General features: G+C 47.2%; 1 protein-coding gene across 2 annotated transcripts; it reads right to left on the bottom strand.

The window, feature by feature from the left end:
- Positions 1-293: 293 nt before the first annotated feature.
- On the bottom strand, positions 294-16,675 carry Prss54 (serine protease 54). 2 transcript variants are annotated; one of them, XM_021641554.1, is made up of 5 exons: positions 16,603-16,675; positions 12,658-12,829; positions 5,702-5,960; positions 5,004-5,132; positions 294-824 (listed from the first exon to the last, which is right to left on the bottom strand). In XM_021641554.1, exons 1-5 carry the CDS (start codon positions 16,661-16,663, stop codon positions 294-296), a joined length of 1,152 nt encoding a protein of 383 aa, XP_021497229.1. In that variant the 5' UTR covers positions 16,664-16,675. The 2 variants fall into 2 exon arrangements, with proteins under 2 accessions (XP_021497229.1, XP_021497228.1); XM_021641553.1 differs by having other exon boundaries at positions 5,702-5,956; positions 12,654-12,829; positions 16,603-16,663.
- Positions 16,676-17,541: the final 866 nt, after the last annotated feature.

Here is a 17,541-nt window from a genome sequence, read left to right as displayed (position 1 = left end):
CATGGAAATCTCTTCCTAGTCTGGCCCCCTGGCACCGTTAACCCTGAAAGAACCACAGGGCACTCTAATGTTTTGACACTTGTTAGCCCATATTTAGTTCACAAGCATAAATGAAAGTGACCTTCCCACATATGGGAGTGGGACAGAGGAGGGAGAGCCAGCCCGGTGCTGCCGTGGGCCTGCCCGTGGCCACCCAGGTGGCCCCTAACAAGAGCAGACACCAGAACAGTACGGCAGATGCCTAGCAGCTTGCACTCTGAGCTTCTTCTCTGTGGTGATAGGTTAGCTCCTAGCTAGACACCGCTGCCCAAGAAAACAAGCACGAGGGACATCAAGATCCTTTCTTGGGACCAATGCGGCCTGTTCTGGCCAGCCACAACCCTGCCTTCCCCGGCCTCTCCACCGTAGTAGTCATAGTACATGGGTTGAACAGCCACCTTCGAAGGCCAGTCTAATTTCTGAAGCCCATTTGCCCTGAAGTTCTGCTCGTTTTGTGTTGGTTGGTCGTACACTGTGGACATTCTTTGTCCTTGGGAGTAGGATTTAGGCCACTCAGAATAGCTCTGTAGAGAATACGCAATCGTTGTCAGGGCGTTATTTGACTCGTCAAAGGAGAACTCAGGAACCAACTTCTCCCAGGGGTTGAGTGGGGACAGCGGAAGGCCAGCCTTCTTCGCCTTGGCCATGATCCAGTCACTATATTCCTCCACAGCAGTGTACAGAAACAGGCCAGGGCACAAGCTGCCTTCGTCGGTCAGGATTCCCCTCAGGACCCAGAGGTCCAAGTTCTTGGCCTGGCACATCATAGGGTTCCCTGCTTCCCCCTGCAAGAAAGGGCAGAGGGCCTTAGGGCTCAGAAAAACGTCTTTCCCGGCAGATCCTTGCGCCAGTGTCTGTTTTAGCAAGTTTTGCACTGATTCTCTCCAGAAATGGAACAAATTCTAGGCTACCATTTCAAATCTAGACAGCCACCACCAACTATAACAAGGGTGCCTCCCCCTTAGCCCCGCTTTCCTCCCTCTCCCCCTTTCTTGCCTTCTTGTGTGGATCGCCTATGACTTACTATGTAGCTAAAGATGGCTTTGCGCTCTTGAGCCCCATGACTCCGCCTCCTTGTGCTGGGAGTACAGGCCTGCTACCACAGTGGGGGTTTTTTAGGCAGAGCTGGATGATCAAATCCCTGAAAACAGGGCTTTACACAGAGCAAGCACCCTCCAGCTGAGCTACTTCCTCAGGCCAATTTTTCTTAGTGTTATGCAAATTATTTGTGGCCCTGGCCCCTCGGTTGCCTATAGCTTCCTGGCTATTTTTTTTTTTTTTTCACTCTCTTGCCTTTTTCTAGTACTCTGAGTCTTACCTCTCTTTTGGCTACTCCTCAAATATCATGAGTTCTTTCCATTCTGGCTTAGAACAACCACACATCTGAACCTTTCTCCTCTTTTTCTTTCTTCCTAAGGAGTAGCTGCATGGAGGGGAGCCCCTCCAGGAACCACAGGTTCCCTCCCCATGCCATAGCCACAGTCACTCCCTGTGCTCATCAGCCCCGATGTTCTGTAGCCTTCCCCTCTCCTGAAGAAGCAGACCTCAGGGGCTCAGGAATTCCTCTCCGATGGGGTTCGTATGTACGTGTACACACACACACACACACACACACACACACACACACACACACCTTATATCATGCAAGGCAAGAAGGCAGAAGCTTAGTATACTGAGCTGGATCTGTGGCCAGGGCAAGGGTCCTGCTGCCAATCCAGTGGGGATGAGTTACTGCCCTGGACCTGTGCAGCAGCTCTGGTGCCGGACACGCAGTATGACTCAGTAAAGTATTAGCTACGATCAGGGTGAGGGATTGTAACGGCTACAGTTTTTCTGTAGAAATCTGAGTAAATGAGGGAAAGTCCCAAGATAATGACTAGGTTTATGTTTACGCCACCTGTCCCTCCCCAGGCCTCCGCTGCCAAATGTGTCAGAGCCGCACTCTCACCTCGTGGTCCCTCTTGGTCCGAGAGAGGGGAAGGATGACTCATCCTGCTTACTTTGTGACCCCCTTGACTGGAAGAGCCAGGCAAGCTGGCCAATGAGGTTGTTCTTGCTGTTCGGACTGAGGCAACCAGTGAGCAAGGTGGCCACGACAGCAGCAAACAGTTTAGACCGACTCAAGGACGAGAAGCAGAGAGGCAATGGGCGACCACCCAGCTGCTTCCCACCTGAGGTGAGGGTCATGGCCTGCCTGGGCTGTCCTCCTCACCCCACTGTCCTTCTCTTTGCTTAGGAAGTATGGGCAGAGCCAAGGTGAGAATGAATGGTAGAAGGCGTGATTGCAAGCAGGGCAGAGACGAGGCATGGTCATGCCCGGGTTTGGCCTTTCAGAAGGCCAGAGCCAGTTTATGGGCAATACGTTCTGCACAGCAACCTTGTGTTCCCCTCCCCCTTTTTATCTTCATAGCCTGCTGTGTCACACTAAACTGCCAAATGGCAGGTGGCCGAAACGTTATTTCAGAGTTCAGTCACTTGGGACTGCTGAAAGAGCATTGTCCGTAGCACGCTAAGGTTGCTTGGGGCACGGAGCTGCTTGCTGTAGAATGGTGTGGTCTCTCCATCCTTTCACTGGTCCTGCCCCAGCCAATGGTAACTGCCCTCGAGGAAGACAAGAGGTGGAATTCAGGACACACATCCTGACGGCCCTGACACGCAGTGGTGTGTACAGATGGCCCTGGCGAGCACATGGTTTTGTTACCAACCCCAGGCTCAGAATGAACTAGGGTGTTTGTTTGTTTGTTTCCCCCTTCTCCCCCACCTAAGTAGAGCTGTGATTTTTAGTTTCTGAAGTAAAAGCTGCAGAGGCCACGGGCCCAGGGCCCCTGAAGCAGCTATCTTACCTCCTGGGGTCAGGGGCAGCTACCACACAAAGGGGCTTCTTTCTCTGGGTGGTCCTTTCCCTTGACATCTCATGAAACCTCTGAGAGTTGTAAGAACTATAAAGGTAAAGAGCAAAGAGAGGCTCTTCTGCATCTATGGGGAAAATCGTTAGTCGGACTCTGAAGTTGGGAGTTTCCTCTACACCCAACAAAGGTGGTGTTCCAGACTCCTGACGCCAGATCACATCTCCAAGAGAGGAAAACATTCAAAACGCAGAGGTCACCGTTAGATGTTTTGTGATCAGAATTCAGTTCAAAGGCTAAGGGCTAGTGCCTGGGAATGGCTCCGAGGGTAATGTACGTGCTGAACAAGCTTGGAGGCTAAGGCTTGGATGCCGAGACTCCATGCAAATGCCTCGTGGGCTCAGGAGGCCGGGTGGGACACACTGGGGGAGAAGGCTAGCTGCTCAATCAGGAGACACGCCTCAAGTAGTAGGGTAGGGAGCAATCTAGGAAGATAATGGTTTTAGTCAAGCACACATGAAGCCACATATATGTGCACGCTGCAATGTACAACACACATACATATGCCAAAACAAATATTTCAAGAGGGTGCCACAGTTAAAAAAAAAAGAAACAATTTTGTTTTGTATCCATTGGTAGCAAATTCTAACCGACATCGTCCTATTTTTTTTTTCTTCTTAGCATTATGTAAAATTATGCCAGCGTCTACACTGATGGCAACTTAGAGTCAATGAAGTATGGTACTGGGTTGGTGGAATGATTGCTACTGGGATTTTCTACTGTTTTTAGAACATTATTCAGTTTAAGAAGGTGCTGAGATGGGGCAGTGGTGGTGCATGCCTTTAATCTCAGCACTCATGGTACAGAGGCTGATCTCTGTGACTTGGAGGCCAGCTTGTTCAGAGCTAGTTCAAGGATGGCTAAGGCTACACAACAAACAAACAAAGGAAGTTTCTGAGGCCCTTCCCCCAAAGGGAGCAAAGCACAAAGCAGCCAATCAACGTTGGGCCACTTCCGGGGAGAGCAAACTTGCTGCTTAATGAGAACCATCAAGCCTTTGAGATCCAAAGGCTTTTAGAAAATGTGTTTGTGTGTCTGAGTATGTGTTCTTTACTCTTAAAAAAATGTCTTGCCTTCCTCTTGGAGGAAAAACATCCTGACCAGAGGAGTCTTGAAGGTTATTTGAAGAGAGTGGTGATCAACACCTTAGAAAGGCAGATTTAGGTTGAGGATGTAGCTCAGTAGTAGAGCATTTACCTAGCATCCTCTAGGTCCTGGATTTGATCCCCAGAATATATATGCATATGATACACACACACACACACACACACACACACAGAGAGAGAGAGAGAGAGAGAGAGAGAGAGAGAGAGAGAAAGTGAAAGAGACAAAGATAGGTAGAGAGAGAGAGAGACACGGAGAGCTTTGCCTGAAGTTTTTCTCTTTGCTCTAATTTACCAGTCTTGGTAAGCCACCTTAGTCTTTAGACACCAGGGGACCTGAACCAGATGGTGGTGAATTCTGCATGTTTTGCTCAGACAATAGTCATTCTCTGCAGCTCCTGTTTCTGTAGAGAGCAGGGCTTCTTATAGAAGAAATCCCCGGTTCCTGGTAAACAGGGCTTCAAAAGAGAGTTCATGTTTCATAGCTGCTGGATACGGTGACTCCAGCTCTGTAGGCATGCACACACGAGGTGGGTATATACGCCCACGGGTAGAAGTAGACTCACAGCTTCAATTTTTATCTCATTAACAAACATCTGTGACTTGGATATGCTTAATCGTTACACTGAAAACTCCGTACAGTCCTTTCTGCAGACTTCCGCTTTTCCTGACAGGGTGTCAGCATGTAGCACATGCTGGCCTTAAATTCACGATCCTTCTGCCTTGGCCTCCTGAGCACTGGAGTTACAGGAATGAATTGCCACACTCAGCCATTCAGCAGGTTTTTAGTTGAATGCCTGCTTTCTTCTAAGCGCTATTCCTACCAGAGACATGAATCCTACATCACTGTCCCTGCCTTCATTCCCCAGTGTCCAGTAAGGAGACGCTCCCGGGATCCCTTGGTGCAGCCCATGGTTACTTTCAAAATTTGGCTTCTATTGTATCAACTTCTTACCAGGCAAACATGGTTGGATTTCTTATGTGAGTGGCTGGCACATTCTGTTTTCCGGTCTCTAAAAGGACACATGGCAATGTCTTTCACGGAGATTCTCCTCAGGATACTCATTGTCATGCGATTTCCTGTCTGGACCATGCAACAGAGAGGCCAAGAATTATTAACAAGAAGGCGGTCCAGTGTCAACACAACAGCAACTCACATATCCAAACAGAAGTGAACAGAACATGTTTCTATTCATCCTTTTTACCCATAGAAACTCAGAGCCTGTGAGTGTTTACTGAAAACTATCTCTGAATTTGAATCTGTAGACAGAACAATTCACCCTTCTGTCACACTTAAAGAATAAACATTTCTTCATTTCATCCTAACGCCAAGAATGACAGAAAATGGTGGCTTAGGTAAGACTCCATCCAACCCCAGCCCCCTCGCCCCTCCCAGCACTTGGTGAGCAGTCTGCTGCCTGTATACTTCTCGGGTATAGAGCTAAAAAAAAAGATAAAGAGAGGAGAGAGAGAGGAAGGGTTAAAAGGAAGGGATGGAGGGAAGAAAGGAAGACCCCCACAAAGGCAAGCACTAGGAATCAACTCTAAAACCTTGAACATCCTGAATGATTAAGACAAGCCCTAAAGAAATTCATCCAAGTCGCCCCCACTGCCAGCACACTCAGCCTCCTCTAGGGGAAGGGATGCATTAACTGCAGACGTGGGGTTCCATCCTGCTACCCAGCAGTTCCTCAAAACGGATTCTCTATGGAGCTTTTTGTTCAGGAAACAGATGGCCTGGACCAGGTCGTCGAAAAATATGGCAGATTCTGTCCTCAGGAGGGCTATGTTGTTGCTCATTGACTGGTTATTAAACTTCTCATGGATGATGATGCTATGGACCGGGTACTCTGTGTGATCAGTCTTTTTGGGATCCATGTTAGCTATACCAACAATAACAATAAGCTTCTTCCTAGAGAGAAAGACAACAAAGGGATTTTGAGAAGTCAAGGTAGGAAGGAAGCTTCACACTTCCTCCATTTTTCTCACTTATCCTGGTTTTTTCAATCTGGCATGCTCATCCAACCCAATCCCTGGATATTTGTTTATTTTTAATTTATGTTCATGCATTTCTGTATGCATGAGTGTGTATATATGCATATATGTGAGTGCATGCAAGTGTGTGTGTGTGTGTGTGTGTGTGTGTGTGTGTGTGTACCACAAGTACCTGCCAAGGAAGAGGGTATTGCATTCCTTGGATCTGGAGTAACTGGGAACTACACTTGGGCTGTCTGAAAGAGTAAGGAGCACTTAAATTGCTGAGCCATCTCTCCAGCTCCTGGGTTGGCTTTTACTCATACCTTTGAACTCAGTCTCCAGGGAATCTCTTCTGAATTTCCAGGTTTGTTTTCTCCCCAGTGAGCCCAAGGCCTCTTGGGGGATTCTTCTGTTCTTCTGTCCTAATACCATTTATGTTACCAACCAAAGATCATCTTTGTCCACATGTTTTTGGGTAACTTTTTCTATATGAATAGTCTTTTTAAACATAGGAGTAATCATACCAAATACATAATCTGGACTCTCACCCATAGTCTTAGCACTTAACTTTTGTTGTTGTTGTTTTGTTTTGTTTTTGTCGAGACAAGGTTTCTCTGTGTAGGCTTGGCTGCCCTACATGTGCTCTGTAGAACAGGCTGGCCTCGAACTCACAGAGATCCTCCTGCCTCTGACTCCCTGAGTTTTGGGATTACAGGCGTGTACCACTTCGCCTGGCTAGCACTTATTTTAACGCATCTCTCCTCCCATACTCCATGAGTGATATGATATAGCTTATGAGTGGAAAGACAGGACTTAAGAGTGATGGAGTTAAGCTGGGTATTCTCTTCTTCATCCTTGGGGAGTCATTCAAGAAACTATAAGAATGCGAAGCAAATGCACACAGCATGAAACCATAAAGAGGAGTCAACACTTAGCATCTGAGCAAAGGCCAGCAGAAGACAGCTGGGATGGTAGATGACACCTGCTACCGCTGACCTCAGAGGAAGCTGGGCGAGAAGGTTCTCAGCAAAAAAGGTAGATAAGAGTGAAGGTCAAGTTAGAAGTAGCATGAAGGAGAATAGAAAGCATGATGACTTAGAAAGTAAAGTCAGGTGTGGTGGCACACGCCTTTAATCCCAGCACTCGGGAGGCAGAGGCAGGTGGATCTCTGAGCTTGAGGCCAGCGTGGTCTACAGACGGAGTTCCAGGACAGCCAGGAGCTACATAGGAAAATCCTATTTCAGAGAGAGAGAGAGAGAGAGAGAGAGAGAGAGAGAGACTTAGGAAGCAGGCTGAGAATGACCAAGATGAGATAGAAGTTAGCAAAGTTTTCTTGTGTGTGTGTGCATGTGTGTATTTGTATGTGTGTTCACACAGGTGTATATGTGTGTGCATGAGTGTGTGTTGGAGATGTGCCTGTGTGTGCGCCTGTGTGGAAGCCTGAGGTTGATGTTGGCAATCATGCTCAGCTGCACTTTCATTTCGTTCACTGAGGCATGGTTTCAGAAGCCCAGATCTCAGACATAGCTGCCTCCCTAGGTGAGGAGAATTAGGTCAGGCAGAGTTGGATGAGGAAAACAATCTGCCCTTCACCTCAGGAGAATACAGACCCTGACCTTACACTCCTCTCCAGGCCATGGTTAGCATGTGTCTGCATGACACCCAGCTATAACTAGTATGATGCTGTCTGTCACCCACACAGGTCAACCGCCTGGGGCCACCAGAGGGGGGATGAGTAGAGTGTGGATCAGGAGTGACAGACGGGAGCCATCTGGCATAGCCCGACATCCAGTCCGGCAAAGAGGAAATCACTCATACACTTTATTGTCTAGCTCGTGAAAATGAAATCTCACTTGTCTCACTGAAATTTTTGCCTAACTGAAAAGGAAGTGAGGGATAACAGCAGAAGCTGGGCGAGCCGGGCATCTCCTTGGCATATGAGCATTGGTAGTCATCCTGCGTAAAGTCAGAATCACTGCAGACTTCTCCACAGAAATACTTAAGAAGCTAGAATGGCAATGGGAGGGGCAAAGTGACACCTAGAAAGTCTTTATGAGAAAAGAAATGTGAGCCATAAAAAAGACATGAACTGGGAATGAGAGGGTTCTACAGTATAGTGTTCTAGAACACATTGTGATCTCCGAAAACAGGACCTTATTTGGTGGCAAGGCCTTTATTTTCACATTTGTAGACAGGTACCTAGGGCCTAATCCAAAAAGACCAGTGTCCCTTTCCCCTCTATAAAAATATATATATATATATTTTTTTTCTCTTCATGTTTATGTATGTGTATATGTGTAAGTGTGTGCATGTATATATGTATATTTGTGTGTATGTGTATTTGTATGTGTATATGTGTTTGTGCATGTGTATATGTGTGTATATGTGTTTATATGTATACACATGTGTATATATTTGTGTCTAGGACTGGAGTTGATGTCAGGGGTCTTCCACAATCTGTTTTCTGTCTTATTTTCACACAAAGGGAAATAGCCATGTGAAGACCCAGCTAGAAGGCTTTTGCCTGTAAGTCCAGAAAGAGACAAACCTGCCCACACTCTAACCTTGGGCTTTCAGGGCTAAACCGCCCAGTCTATGATATTGTGTTATGAAAACCTGAGCTGACTAGTGGAGGGAGAATTTTATCTATGTTAATAGACATAAAAATCGGTATAGGAACATATATAGATATCCATGAACACATTAGTTGTTTGTTTTTGTTTTTTGTTGTTGTTTTTGTTTTTTAAGAGGAACATCCAAGAAACTGATGAGAGAACATAGCACAAAGGAAAGAAACAGTGACTGAGGGGACATTTTCACTGCGTATCATTGCTTCTTTGTGGATATTCACCCGTATACATGGATTACCACTTAAACATTATAAACTCTGCTCTTCAAGAGACAGTGCTTAGAGACACTCAGAATGGTCCAGCAATGACACACCATTGTTGGCTTTCCCACAATACAGCCTCTAACAGAACTAGGCTCTCTTGAACCCCTGACAATAGGACTGTTTACTTCTTTACCAAGATGGTTGGGGAAGCACCAAAATCCACATGTGGTGTGTGCCCGGGCAGACTTCAAGGGGCTCATGCTGTGTGACCCAAGTCCTTGTGAGAAGTCTAAAACAAAGAAGCACATCGTCAGGGCCTACGGAGGCGACATGTGTGCTGCATGTGTCCTTGGAGAATCAGGTGTGCTTCCTTAGTGAGAAGCAGAAAACTGTTGTCAAAGGGTTGAAGGCACAAGTATAAGAGTCAGAAAGAAAAAGAAATATGAAGCTTTTTAAAATAATAAAAGTCAAGGCTCTATAATACTACATATTATATATATGATTACATGCTCATTATATAATATAATACATAATATATAAATATATACCTATAAATTATATGCATTTAAATATTGCATATATTATATATATATAAATTCTGACTAGTATTGGTTAAGGGTGAAGCATCCATAAGAAACTAGACATCTTATGCCACCAAGTAAACCTCCAGTATCAAGTATGGGTTACATATTATTGAGTCATTGACCAAAGAGGTCCCATGGGCCCCCTCAAACATCACAGACTATTGCCAAGGCTATTGGTTACCCTCCACAACTTGATGGTAAAGCCCTGTTGCTGAAGACATCACTTATTTCATTGAACGAGGAGAAGCTGGTCTGGTGCCTAACCAGAAGCTTCACTCGTACTGATTAGTGTTCATGGTGCTGGAAGGGACTCTGCACAGCACCAGAGGGAAAAGGTAATCATGAATAATACCCATCGATAAACCCTGACCTATAACAGCAACCTGCCTACAAGATATGCTGGTGCAATAGTGACACAAACATTTTCAGAGTAGCCAACCAACTCCATGAGACAGAGCCCGTACCTGATAGAAAGTGGCCAAAACCTGAGAGGGAAAACCTAATATTGTTCGGTGAAAGGAGCACAGCAATAAAATGACTCCCAATGACATACCCAGAGATCAGTACCTTGATCAAACCACATCAAAGAAGCTTTTTCTTGTAGTAGGTGGGAGTTAAGATAGAGACCCACAACTGGACAATGTGCAGAGAGTGAGGGTCTTAGGAGCATTCAGTCCTAAATAAGATGTGTTCATTAAACCTCTCCTCTCAAGGCTCAGGGATCTATGAGGAAGAGGAGGTAGAGCGTAAGAGCCAGAGGTGATGGATGGCTCCAAGGAACCAATGTTCTCAAGGCACAAAAGGACTGAAGCGCGTATGAACACACGGAGACTGTGGCAGCACACCTAGACAGACCCACACAGGTTTAACAGACAGGGTCCCAGCACCGAAAGGGGAAATGGACACAGAAAGTCCAAGGTTAGAGTGTCAGAAGTTTTTGTTTGTTTGTTTTTGCTTCTGGACTTACAGGCAGCCATAGCTAAGAAGATGTTTGCAATTGGCACCTGCTGGCAGAGGGAAAATCATTTCTCTCCGGTGGAGTTGCCAGGTATATCAGCGACACTCCAGGGAAGGCCGCGTGCCCAGGGGGTAGTTGGCCAGCATAAAACAAACTCAGTGGTATTTTTTTGTGAGCTTTTTGTTTCATTTGGCATTTTTTAATCTTATTGACCTTTTAACTTGGTTGTTTTGACTTCTGTTTTGTGGGATTTTGTTTTTTGTTTGTTTGTTTGTTTGTTTGTTTTTGAAAGAGAGAGAAAAGACAGATGAAAGTTGAGTAGGTAGAGAGGTGGAGCAGAGTTGGGGAAGAGGGGAAACATGATCAAAATATATTTTATAAAAATATTTAATTTTAGAGAAACCATGTCTTGAAAATCAAATACACCAAAATAAAAAGAAAATGTCATGTGAAGCTCATTATTTTACATGCACTATAGAAGAATAATAGTTTAAAAATACATAAAACAAGTATTAAGAAGGGGGGAACAGCCTTACCAGGCCACAGAAGAAGACAATGCAACCAGTCCTGACGTGACCTGGTAGGCTAGGGTGAGATAAAAGAGGAGGAGGTCCTCCACTATTAGTGGACTATGGGAGGGGGAGAAGAGGGAGGGTGGATAGGATTGGGAGGGGACAAGGGAGGTGGCCACAGCTGGGATACAAATTGGATAAATTCTAATAAATACTAATAATTAATTAAAAAAGAATTCAGCAGCTACAGAATATTCTATCTGATGTTTCTATTACAATTTCTCTAGCCAGTTAAACTGATCATACTTTCAGGCTGGGGAGATGGCTCAGTGGATAAAGCACTTACTATGCAAGTGTGAGGACCAGAGTTTGGGTCCCTAATAATCACATAAGAGCTAAGTGGCCTGCCTGCCATCCTAGCACTCAGGAGACAGAGACAGGGAACTCTGGGAAACCAACCAACCAAACAACAACCAGCCAAATCAGTGAGCTTTGTGGTGAGGGACAGAACTCCTTTAGTAAAGTGGAGAGCAATGGAAGTGTCACCCACACACATGCAAACACACATCACACACATGTGCACATCACACATGCACGTGCAAACAAATCTCTATGCTTTCTCTCTCCATTCATGAAATGCATATTAAACTATCTTACATATAGTGTGCAATAATAAATTATAATTTGCTTATCTGTGCTAAGTGGATATTCTCTTTTTGTTTGTTTTGTTTTGTGTGTTCATTTTTAAATTATTTTTATTAGTTACAGTTTATTCACTTTGTATCTCCCCTGTACCTCCCACCCTCCTCCCCTCCCAATCCCACTCTCCCTCTTCCCACCCCTGTCCCTCTCCCAGTCCACTGATAAGGAAGATCCTCCTCCCCTTCCCTCTGATCCTAGTCTATCAGGTCTCATTTGTGTGTTCGTTTTTGAGGCCAAGTCTCATGTAGCCCAGGCTGGCTTCAAACTCAACATACAGCTAAGGATGTCCCTGAGCCCCTGATCCTTCTGCCTCCACCTTCCACATGCTGAGATCACAGGTCTGTGTCACAATATCCCTTGGATGTTTACTTTCTTTCTGGCATTTTCTGTGTAATTAGCCACCCAATCAACAACTTGGCACATGAAACTTCCCTTCCCCAGAGGTTGAAATTATCTGGTTCTCAAAAGTTAAAGGTCACTGGCCTAGAAGTAAGGTATTCTACACCTTGCAAAATCATGAAAATATATTTGCCAAATACTTTCCTTAGTCATATTTATGTTTTTTTCTTGTTTGTAAGAATTTGAGCTTATGATATATGATTTGGGGAACAGAAACAAGCACAATTAAAGAAATCGTGAGTGCTCTGACCACCCAGAGAAAAGCATTCTGGGAGTGGCTCTAATTTCCCTCCGTCTTTCTCTATGCCATTCTTGTCTGTGGCAGTGACGTTTGTGAGGAGGCCCAAGGTGTCTTGAGAGGATTCCTGCCGACTTCCTTAACTTATCCTGAAAGGACACCCAGTGGATAGAATGGAAGAATCCACATCTCTGTGACTGCGGCAAAAATCCCGAGTGGACTCCCTAGACACAACAAATGCCATCTCACTTTTCGCTGGTGCCACCCTCAGGCCGCAGAGTAAAGTCCCGTGAGCCACTGGCTCAGGCCGGCACACCTAGAGTCTATTCTACAGGCCTCACCTGTCCCCAGGCCTGCAGGACCGCCCCCCCCTCATCCCCACCCCTCCGCCAGGGGGAGCACTAGCCTGTGCTGGAGAAAGGAGGCGGTGGTGAGGATCCAGAACTCGCTGAGAATACAGCCGAACGCCAGGTGGGTGTAATGCTGGTCCTGTATGGACACCACCCAGGGGAACTCGTTGATGCCGACGATGTTCTCCGTGGACTCGTCCGTGATGATGGCTTTCTGCATGCCGCAAACTGCAGAGGGAGCATAGGCTTCACTGTGTGGCAAGCGGCCGGCCCCCTGAGAGCGCCCCATTCCCCAGCCCTCAGGACTCCTGTTTTGCTTGGGGCTCACCCTACCACCCAGGAGATCTTCCACAGAAAAGATGCTTGGTGGCATCTCTGAACCTTTTAAACGTCTTTAGACTCTGCTATCGGCGCTCCTCTGCGAAGCGCAGTGCCTCTTGCTAGGCCTTACCTGTTTTTTGTTTTTTGTTGTTGTTTTTTTTTTTTACAAAAGCGGGTGTCAAAAGCTGGACCCGTATGTAGGCACCCTGCACGGAGTCTAGGCCCTTTCTTCAGGGAAAAGCTGTTGCTTGCTTTCCCAACTCTCCTCTCACCGGTGTATGGTACAATTTTCCAGATTTGTGATGTCATCATCCTGATGGCTAAATGCATGCACGAATTTGTTTATTCTTGTGCTTTAGCTTTTCCTAGTTTAATGTATACTATGGGAAATGTGGAAGATACAGCCTGTGGTGGTTAGTTTTAATTATCAACTTGATGCAACCTAGGATCCCTTGGGAAGAGAGCCTTAAAGAAGAATTATCGAGATGAGGTTAGGTTGAGAGCATGTCTGCTGAGGACTGTCTTGACTGTGATTTGGTATGAGAACAACCGGGTCACTTTGGGCAGCGCCATTTCCTAGACAGGTTAGGATCCTTAACTGTTCAAGAGTGAAGAAGCCGCCCGGTGTGGTAGGATTTCGCCTGTAATCCCAGCATTCTGGGAGGCAGAGGCAGGAGGATCTCTGGGAGTTTGAGGCCAAGCTGGCCTACCTAGAGAGTTCTGGGCAGTCAGATGACACATGGTAAGACGCTGTCAATTAAAAAAAAAAAATACAGAAAGTGAGCTGAGGGAACAAGCAGACAGCAAGGGTACATTCATTTCTCTCCACTCTTGACTGTGGGTGTGACTGTGGGACTGATGTCCCTCAGGCGCAGTGTTTAGCAGCAGAAGTAAAATTAGGACAAAGCCCCCCCCCCCGAGCAAAACTAGTTTAGGGGCCCCCCAACAACTTAAGAGTATGAAAGGGGCTTGAGGCCCAGAGGTTAGAGCCCTGTCAGCATTCACCACTTGGGACAGTTCTCCCCCAGCCCTGGGCACTGCTGTTGATCGATGCAGGTCTCCAGCTTTCTTTAGGGCCTGTAGCCCGTATCTGCGTCCTGCGGACAGCAAACATACGGAGCCAACAGAGGAATGCAACCCCACCACTCAACTTGTCATCATCTGTGTCTAGACACCCTCAGCCTCAGATTCACTCTGGCCTTTCCCTGCTTCCCCTGCAAGATGCTGGCACGCATGAATCCCCCTGCCAGGTCCGTTTTGCTCGTTAGTGTGTCCCTAGGAGCTAGCGTGGTGCCTTGTATCCAGTTGGTGTTCAATAAGTTATTTGGTGTATGAGTAAAATTGCTCCACCAGTTCCCTACACCCTGACATCCTGTCGTGAAGAAGATAAAAAGTCCTGGCATGTGGAAGCTGTCGGTGTCCCCCTCTCCAATCCCGCTCAGCCTCTGCCTCTGGACAGCCTCTGACTGTCCAGCTCAGCAGTCCCCTGGGAAGCCTGGATTTTGTTTCTGGGGAGAGCACAATGTAGTTTAAACGATATGCCCCCTCTGCCAGCCTGAGGTCAGATGGACCTGTGTTGTCCTGAAGGTTCTATACTCATGCCAACATGGAGACTGCTAGAACAGCAAAGATCATGGAGGCAAGAGGAGGGAGGGCAAGGCCAGATCAGGGACTGACTTTCTTGTAGTGCCGGGTTGAGTGAGCTGAGGCCCCACTTTCCAGGCATCACTCATAGCAAGAAAGCTACCTCGTGAACTGTGTTACTCCTCTAGTCTGCTGACTCCCTCCACTGGCCTGTGTCCTCCCTCAGGCACTGAGATACCTTGTTCTGTTGCACTCTGGTGCCCACAGGACCCCTTAGTTCCTTAGTTCATCGTAGAGATTCTTCACCCTAAGAGCATCAGGCATCTACAAGAATCTCTGGGCAATGCATTTGCTAGAAGTTCCCCAGGCTAGACCCTGATTTGTATCTGTGAAGAGCCTGGATGCAGGCTGCAAAGTCAAGTCAGTCTCTTGGTGTGCTGAGATCTCAGAGAAGCCACTATACTCTCTCTGATGCTGGTCCTCTTTTAAATGGTGTAGTCACAGGCCTAGCTGTACACCATGTGGGATTGTTGCAAGATTGCAGGGAATTATGGGAACATGCAAACTACATCTCTGTCACTGTGCTGAGCCTTGGGGCAAAACTGGTCATTCTGTTTTCAAAAACACAAACCATCTCCCTGCTTGCTCTCAGATCAATGCTTATTTCTGTGTTGGCAGTGGCCTTGGGTCTCCGTGCCATGTAGGTCCTCTGCATTGGACTCCCAGTGAGTGCCCTTTCAGCCATTCATCCAGCCTGCACAGAGCTCTGCCAGGCACAGGGTTGGGGACTAAGCTGGTAGGGATGGGCTTTGAGCATCTGTGACAGTGACATGTGAAGGACTGATGACCATGCAGAGAGAGATGAGCCAAGGTCTGTGCTGAGTATCCAGAAGAGAAAGCATGAAGGATGGAAGGGCTTCGTCTGGTGGTGACAGAATGGATGTCGGCAGCAAAGCCATTTCCAAACATAGAGCCCGCTGTCATCTATGGTATTGTCAGGAGCTCAGGTATGGCTAGGGATGGCAGCAGATGCCTTTAAGCCCAGCACTCGGGGAGGCAGAGACAGGTGGGTCAAAGCCAGCCTGGTCTACCTGGTGAGCACCAGGGTGGCCAGCGCTACATAGTGAGACTCTTGCCTTAAAATAAATAAATAAACAAACAAATGAATAAACAAACCAATAAAGAACAGAACAGAACAGAGGACCTCTTCATTATGGGGTATCCTGAGACCAAATTTCCAAACGTAGACTTTTCTGGGAGAACACTAACTCCATCAGAAATACCAACGATGAGATTCCTTGTGTATGCCTTGGTTTTCCTTTGGGGACACTGGTGACCTATAATGCAGGCATTAGCCGATCCTTCCCAAGCCAAGAACTTCCGTGTATGTGACGACATCCCCTTTTCCAAAGCACCCACTTGGGTCCTGGGGGCGGTGGCTCAGTAGCAGAGGACGTGCTCAGAGTCCCTTGCCTTGTGCCTGATTCTATCTCTAATGCCATGATGAAAACTTGGACCAAGCCTTTGTTCTGGGTCTGAGCTATATACAGTGTGTGTGTGTGTGTGTGTGTGTGTGTGTGTGTGTATGATCTCCCATCTAGTCAGTGGCACAAAGGTGGACAGAGCCTATTTGAGTCAACTGCTCCCTCTTCACCTGCCCCTTCCTAGGCTGGACATATTAGTGGTAGCAACCACTTCTGCTACCTGGGAAACATTGCTGCTGTGGGACTAGTCCTGCTCAGGGCCACAGTTTGCAGAGCTCAATGTATCCCAGGCGGGCAAGGTTGAGCTGAGTGTGGGAGGCGGTTCTCACACCGATCACCCTGCCCCACGGGCCATTCTGTACCCTACTGCTGATTTTCCTGTTTCCCACCCTTAGAATTAGACCCACATTCGTCCACTGCCTGACACTCTGCATTACCTCATTCCCGAGACTCACACATGCCTCCCAGGACAAAGTGCTAGAGATGGTCTTCCTTGCTGAGTGAGTCCCTTTCTGGACAGTAAGGACCACTCCTGGATAACCCTGCCAACCCTGACCCCACCCCACCCCAGGCTCCACCTGTCACTGACTGCCCTGGGAGGGGAGCACTCACTGGCAGATGTTGAGTGGGACATATACAGTAGCAGCAGCAGCATCCCGCTCATCCCCGTCATCCCCAGAGACAAATGCAGCGAGCACCATGGGCATCTGGGAAGACAGAAGAGCCGTGACTCCACCACCTTCCTCAGGCAGGCTCCCCTGCTTCCCGAGGGGGCGGAGCCCCATGGTAGAAGCCTGTTCCTTTCCACCTTTGAGTTTCCCAGACAGAGTAAACGGACCTGTCACATCCCCAGCTCTGGGTTCTGTGCAGTCATGGGCAGGAAGAGGCTGTATGGCTCCGATGCTCGCCCAGAAGTTTGTGAGAAGGCCCAAGGAGAGAGGGTAGTCTGCTTTTTCCAGTTTTCTTCTCAGAGCAGCCTGGGACCCTGGGTGTGCTGGAGAGTTGGTTCTCTAAAAAGGGTTGGTTTTGGATTTGTGGAATTCAACCCTTGCTTTGACTCTATAGCCATAAAACACTGCTGAAAGAAAAGACAGGGTTTTGGTGGGAGCTCCCCCAAGGTTGAGTGACATGCAGTGACGTCACACTTCTATTAAAACTCATATCAGGGCTGGGCCTGGTAGCACCTGCCTTTAATACCAGGACTTGGGCTGTAGAGGCAGGTGGATCTCTGTAAATTCGAGGCCAGCATGGTCTACAGAGCTAGTTCCAGGTCAGCCAAGACTGTTACACAGAGAAAACCTGTCTTGAAAAATAAAAACAAAATAAACCCCACCTCACATTAAGTCCTGCTGGGATGTCTTCACCAGCAACGGTTCCAGCATTTGGCTCAGTCCGTTCATATAGCCACCTCAGACACAGGCACGCTCATGATCCCCATTTTACAGACTCAGAAACTGACTCCCAGAGACACCGAGTAACAGCCCAAGGTCACACAGCAACTAAACAGTGAATCTGGAATGGGAGCTCAAAAACTATCTGAACCACCAAACC

Source organism: Meriones unguiculatus, chromosome 10 (genome assembly GCF_030254825.1).
Source record: "Meriones unguiculatus strain TT.TT164.6M chromosome 10, Bangor_MerUng_6.1, whole genome shotgun sequence".
In the NCBI taxonomy this organism is placed as follows: domain Eukaryota; kingdom Metazoa; phylum Chordata; class Mammalia; order Rodentia; family Muridae; genus Meriones; species Meriones unguiculatus.
Note: the sequence above shows the minus strand (reverse complement) of the source record. Positions and strands in the feature narration are given on the sequence as shown.

Coding starts and splice junctions, on each gene's coding strand:
- Prss54 (XM_021641554.1), bottom strand. CDS start 16,663: ATGACGGGGATGAGCGGGATGCTGCTGCTGCTACTGTATATGTCCCAC. Junction 12,830..16,602: donor GTCCCACTCAACATCTGCCA/GTGAGTGCTCCC, acceptor CTCCCTCTGCAG/TTTGCGGCATGCAGAAAGCC. Junction 5,961..12,657: donor GCCTCCTTTCTCCAGCACAG/GCTAGTGCTCCC, acceptor CTTTCTCTCTAG/GAAGAAGCTTATTGTTATTG.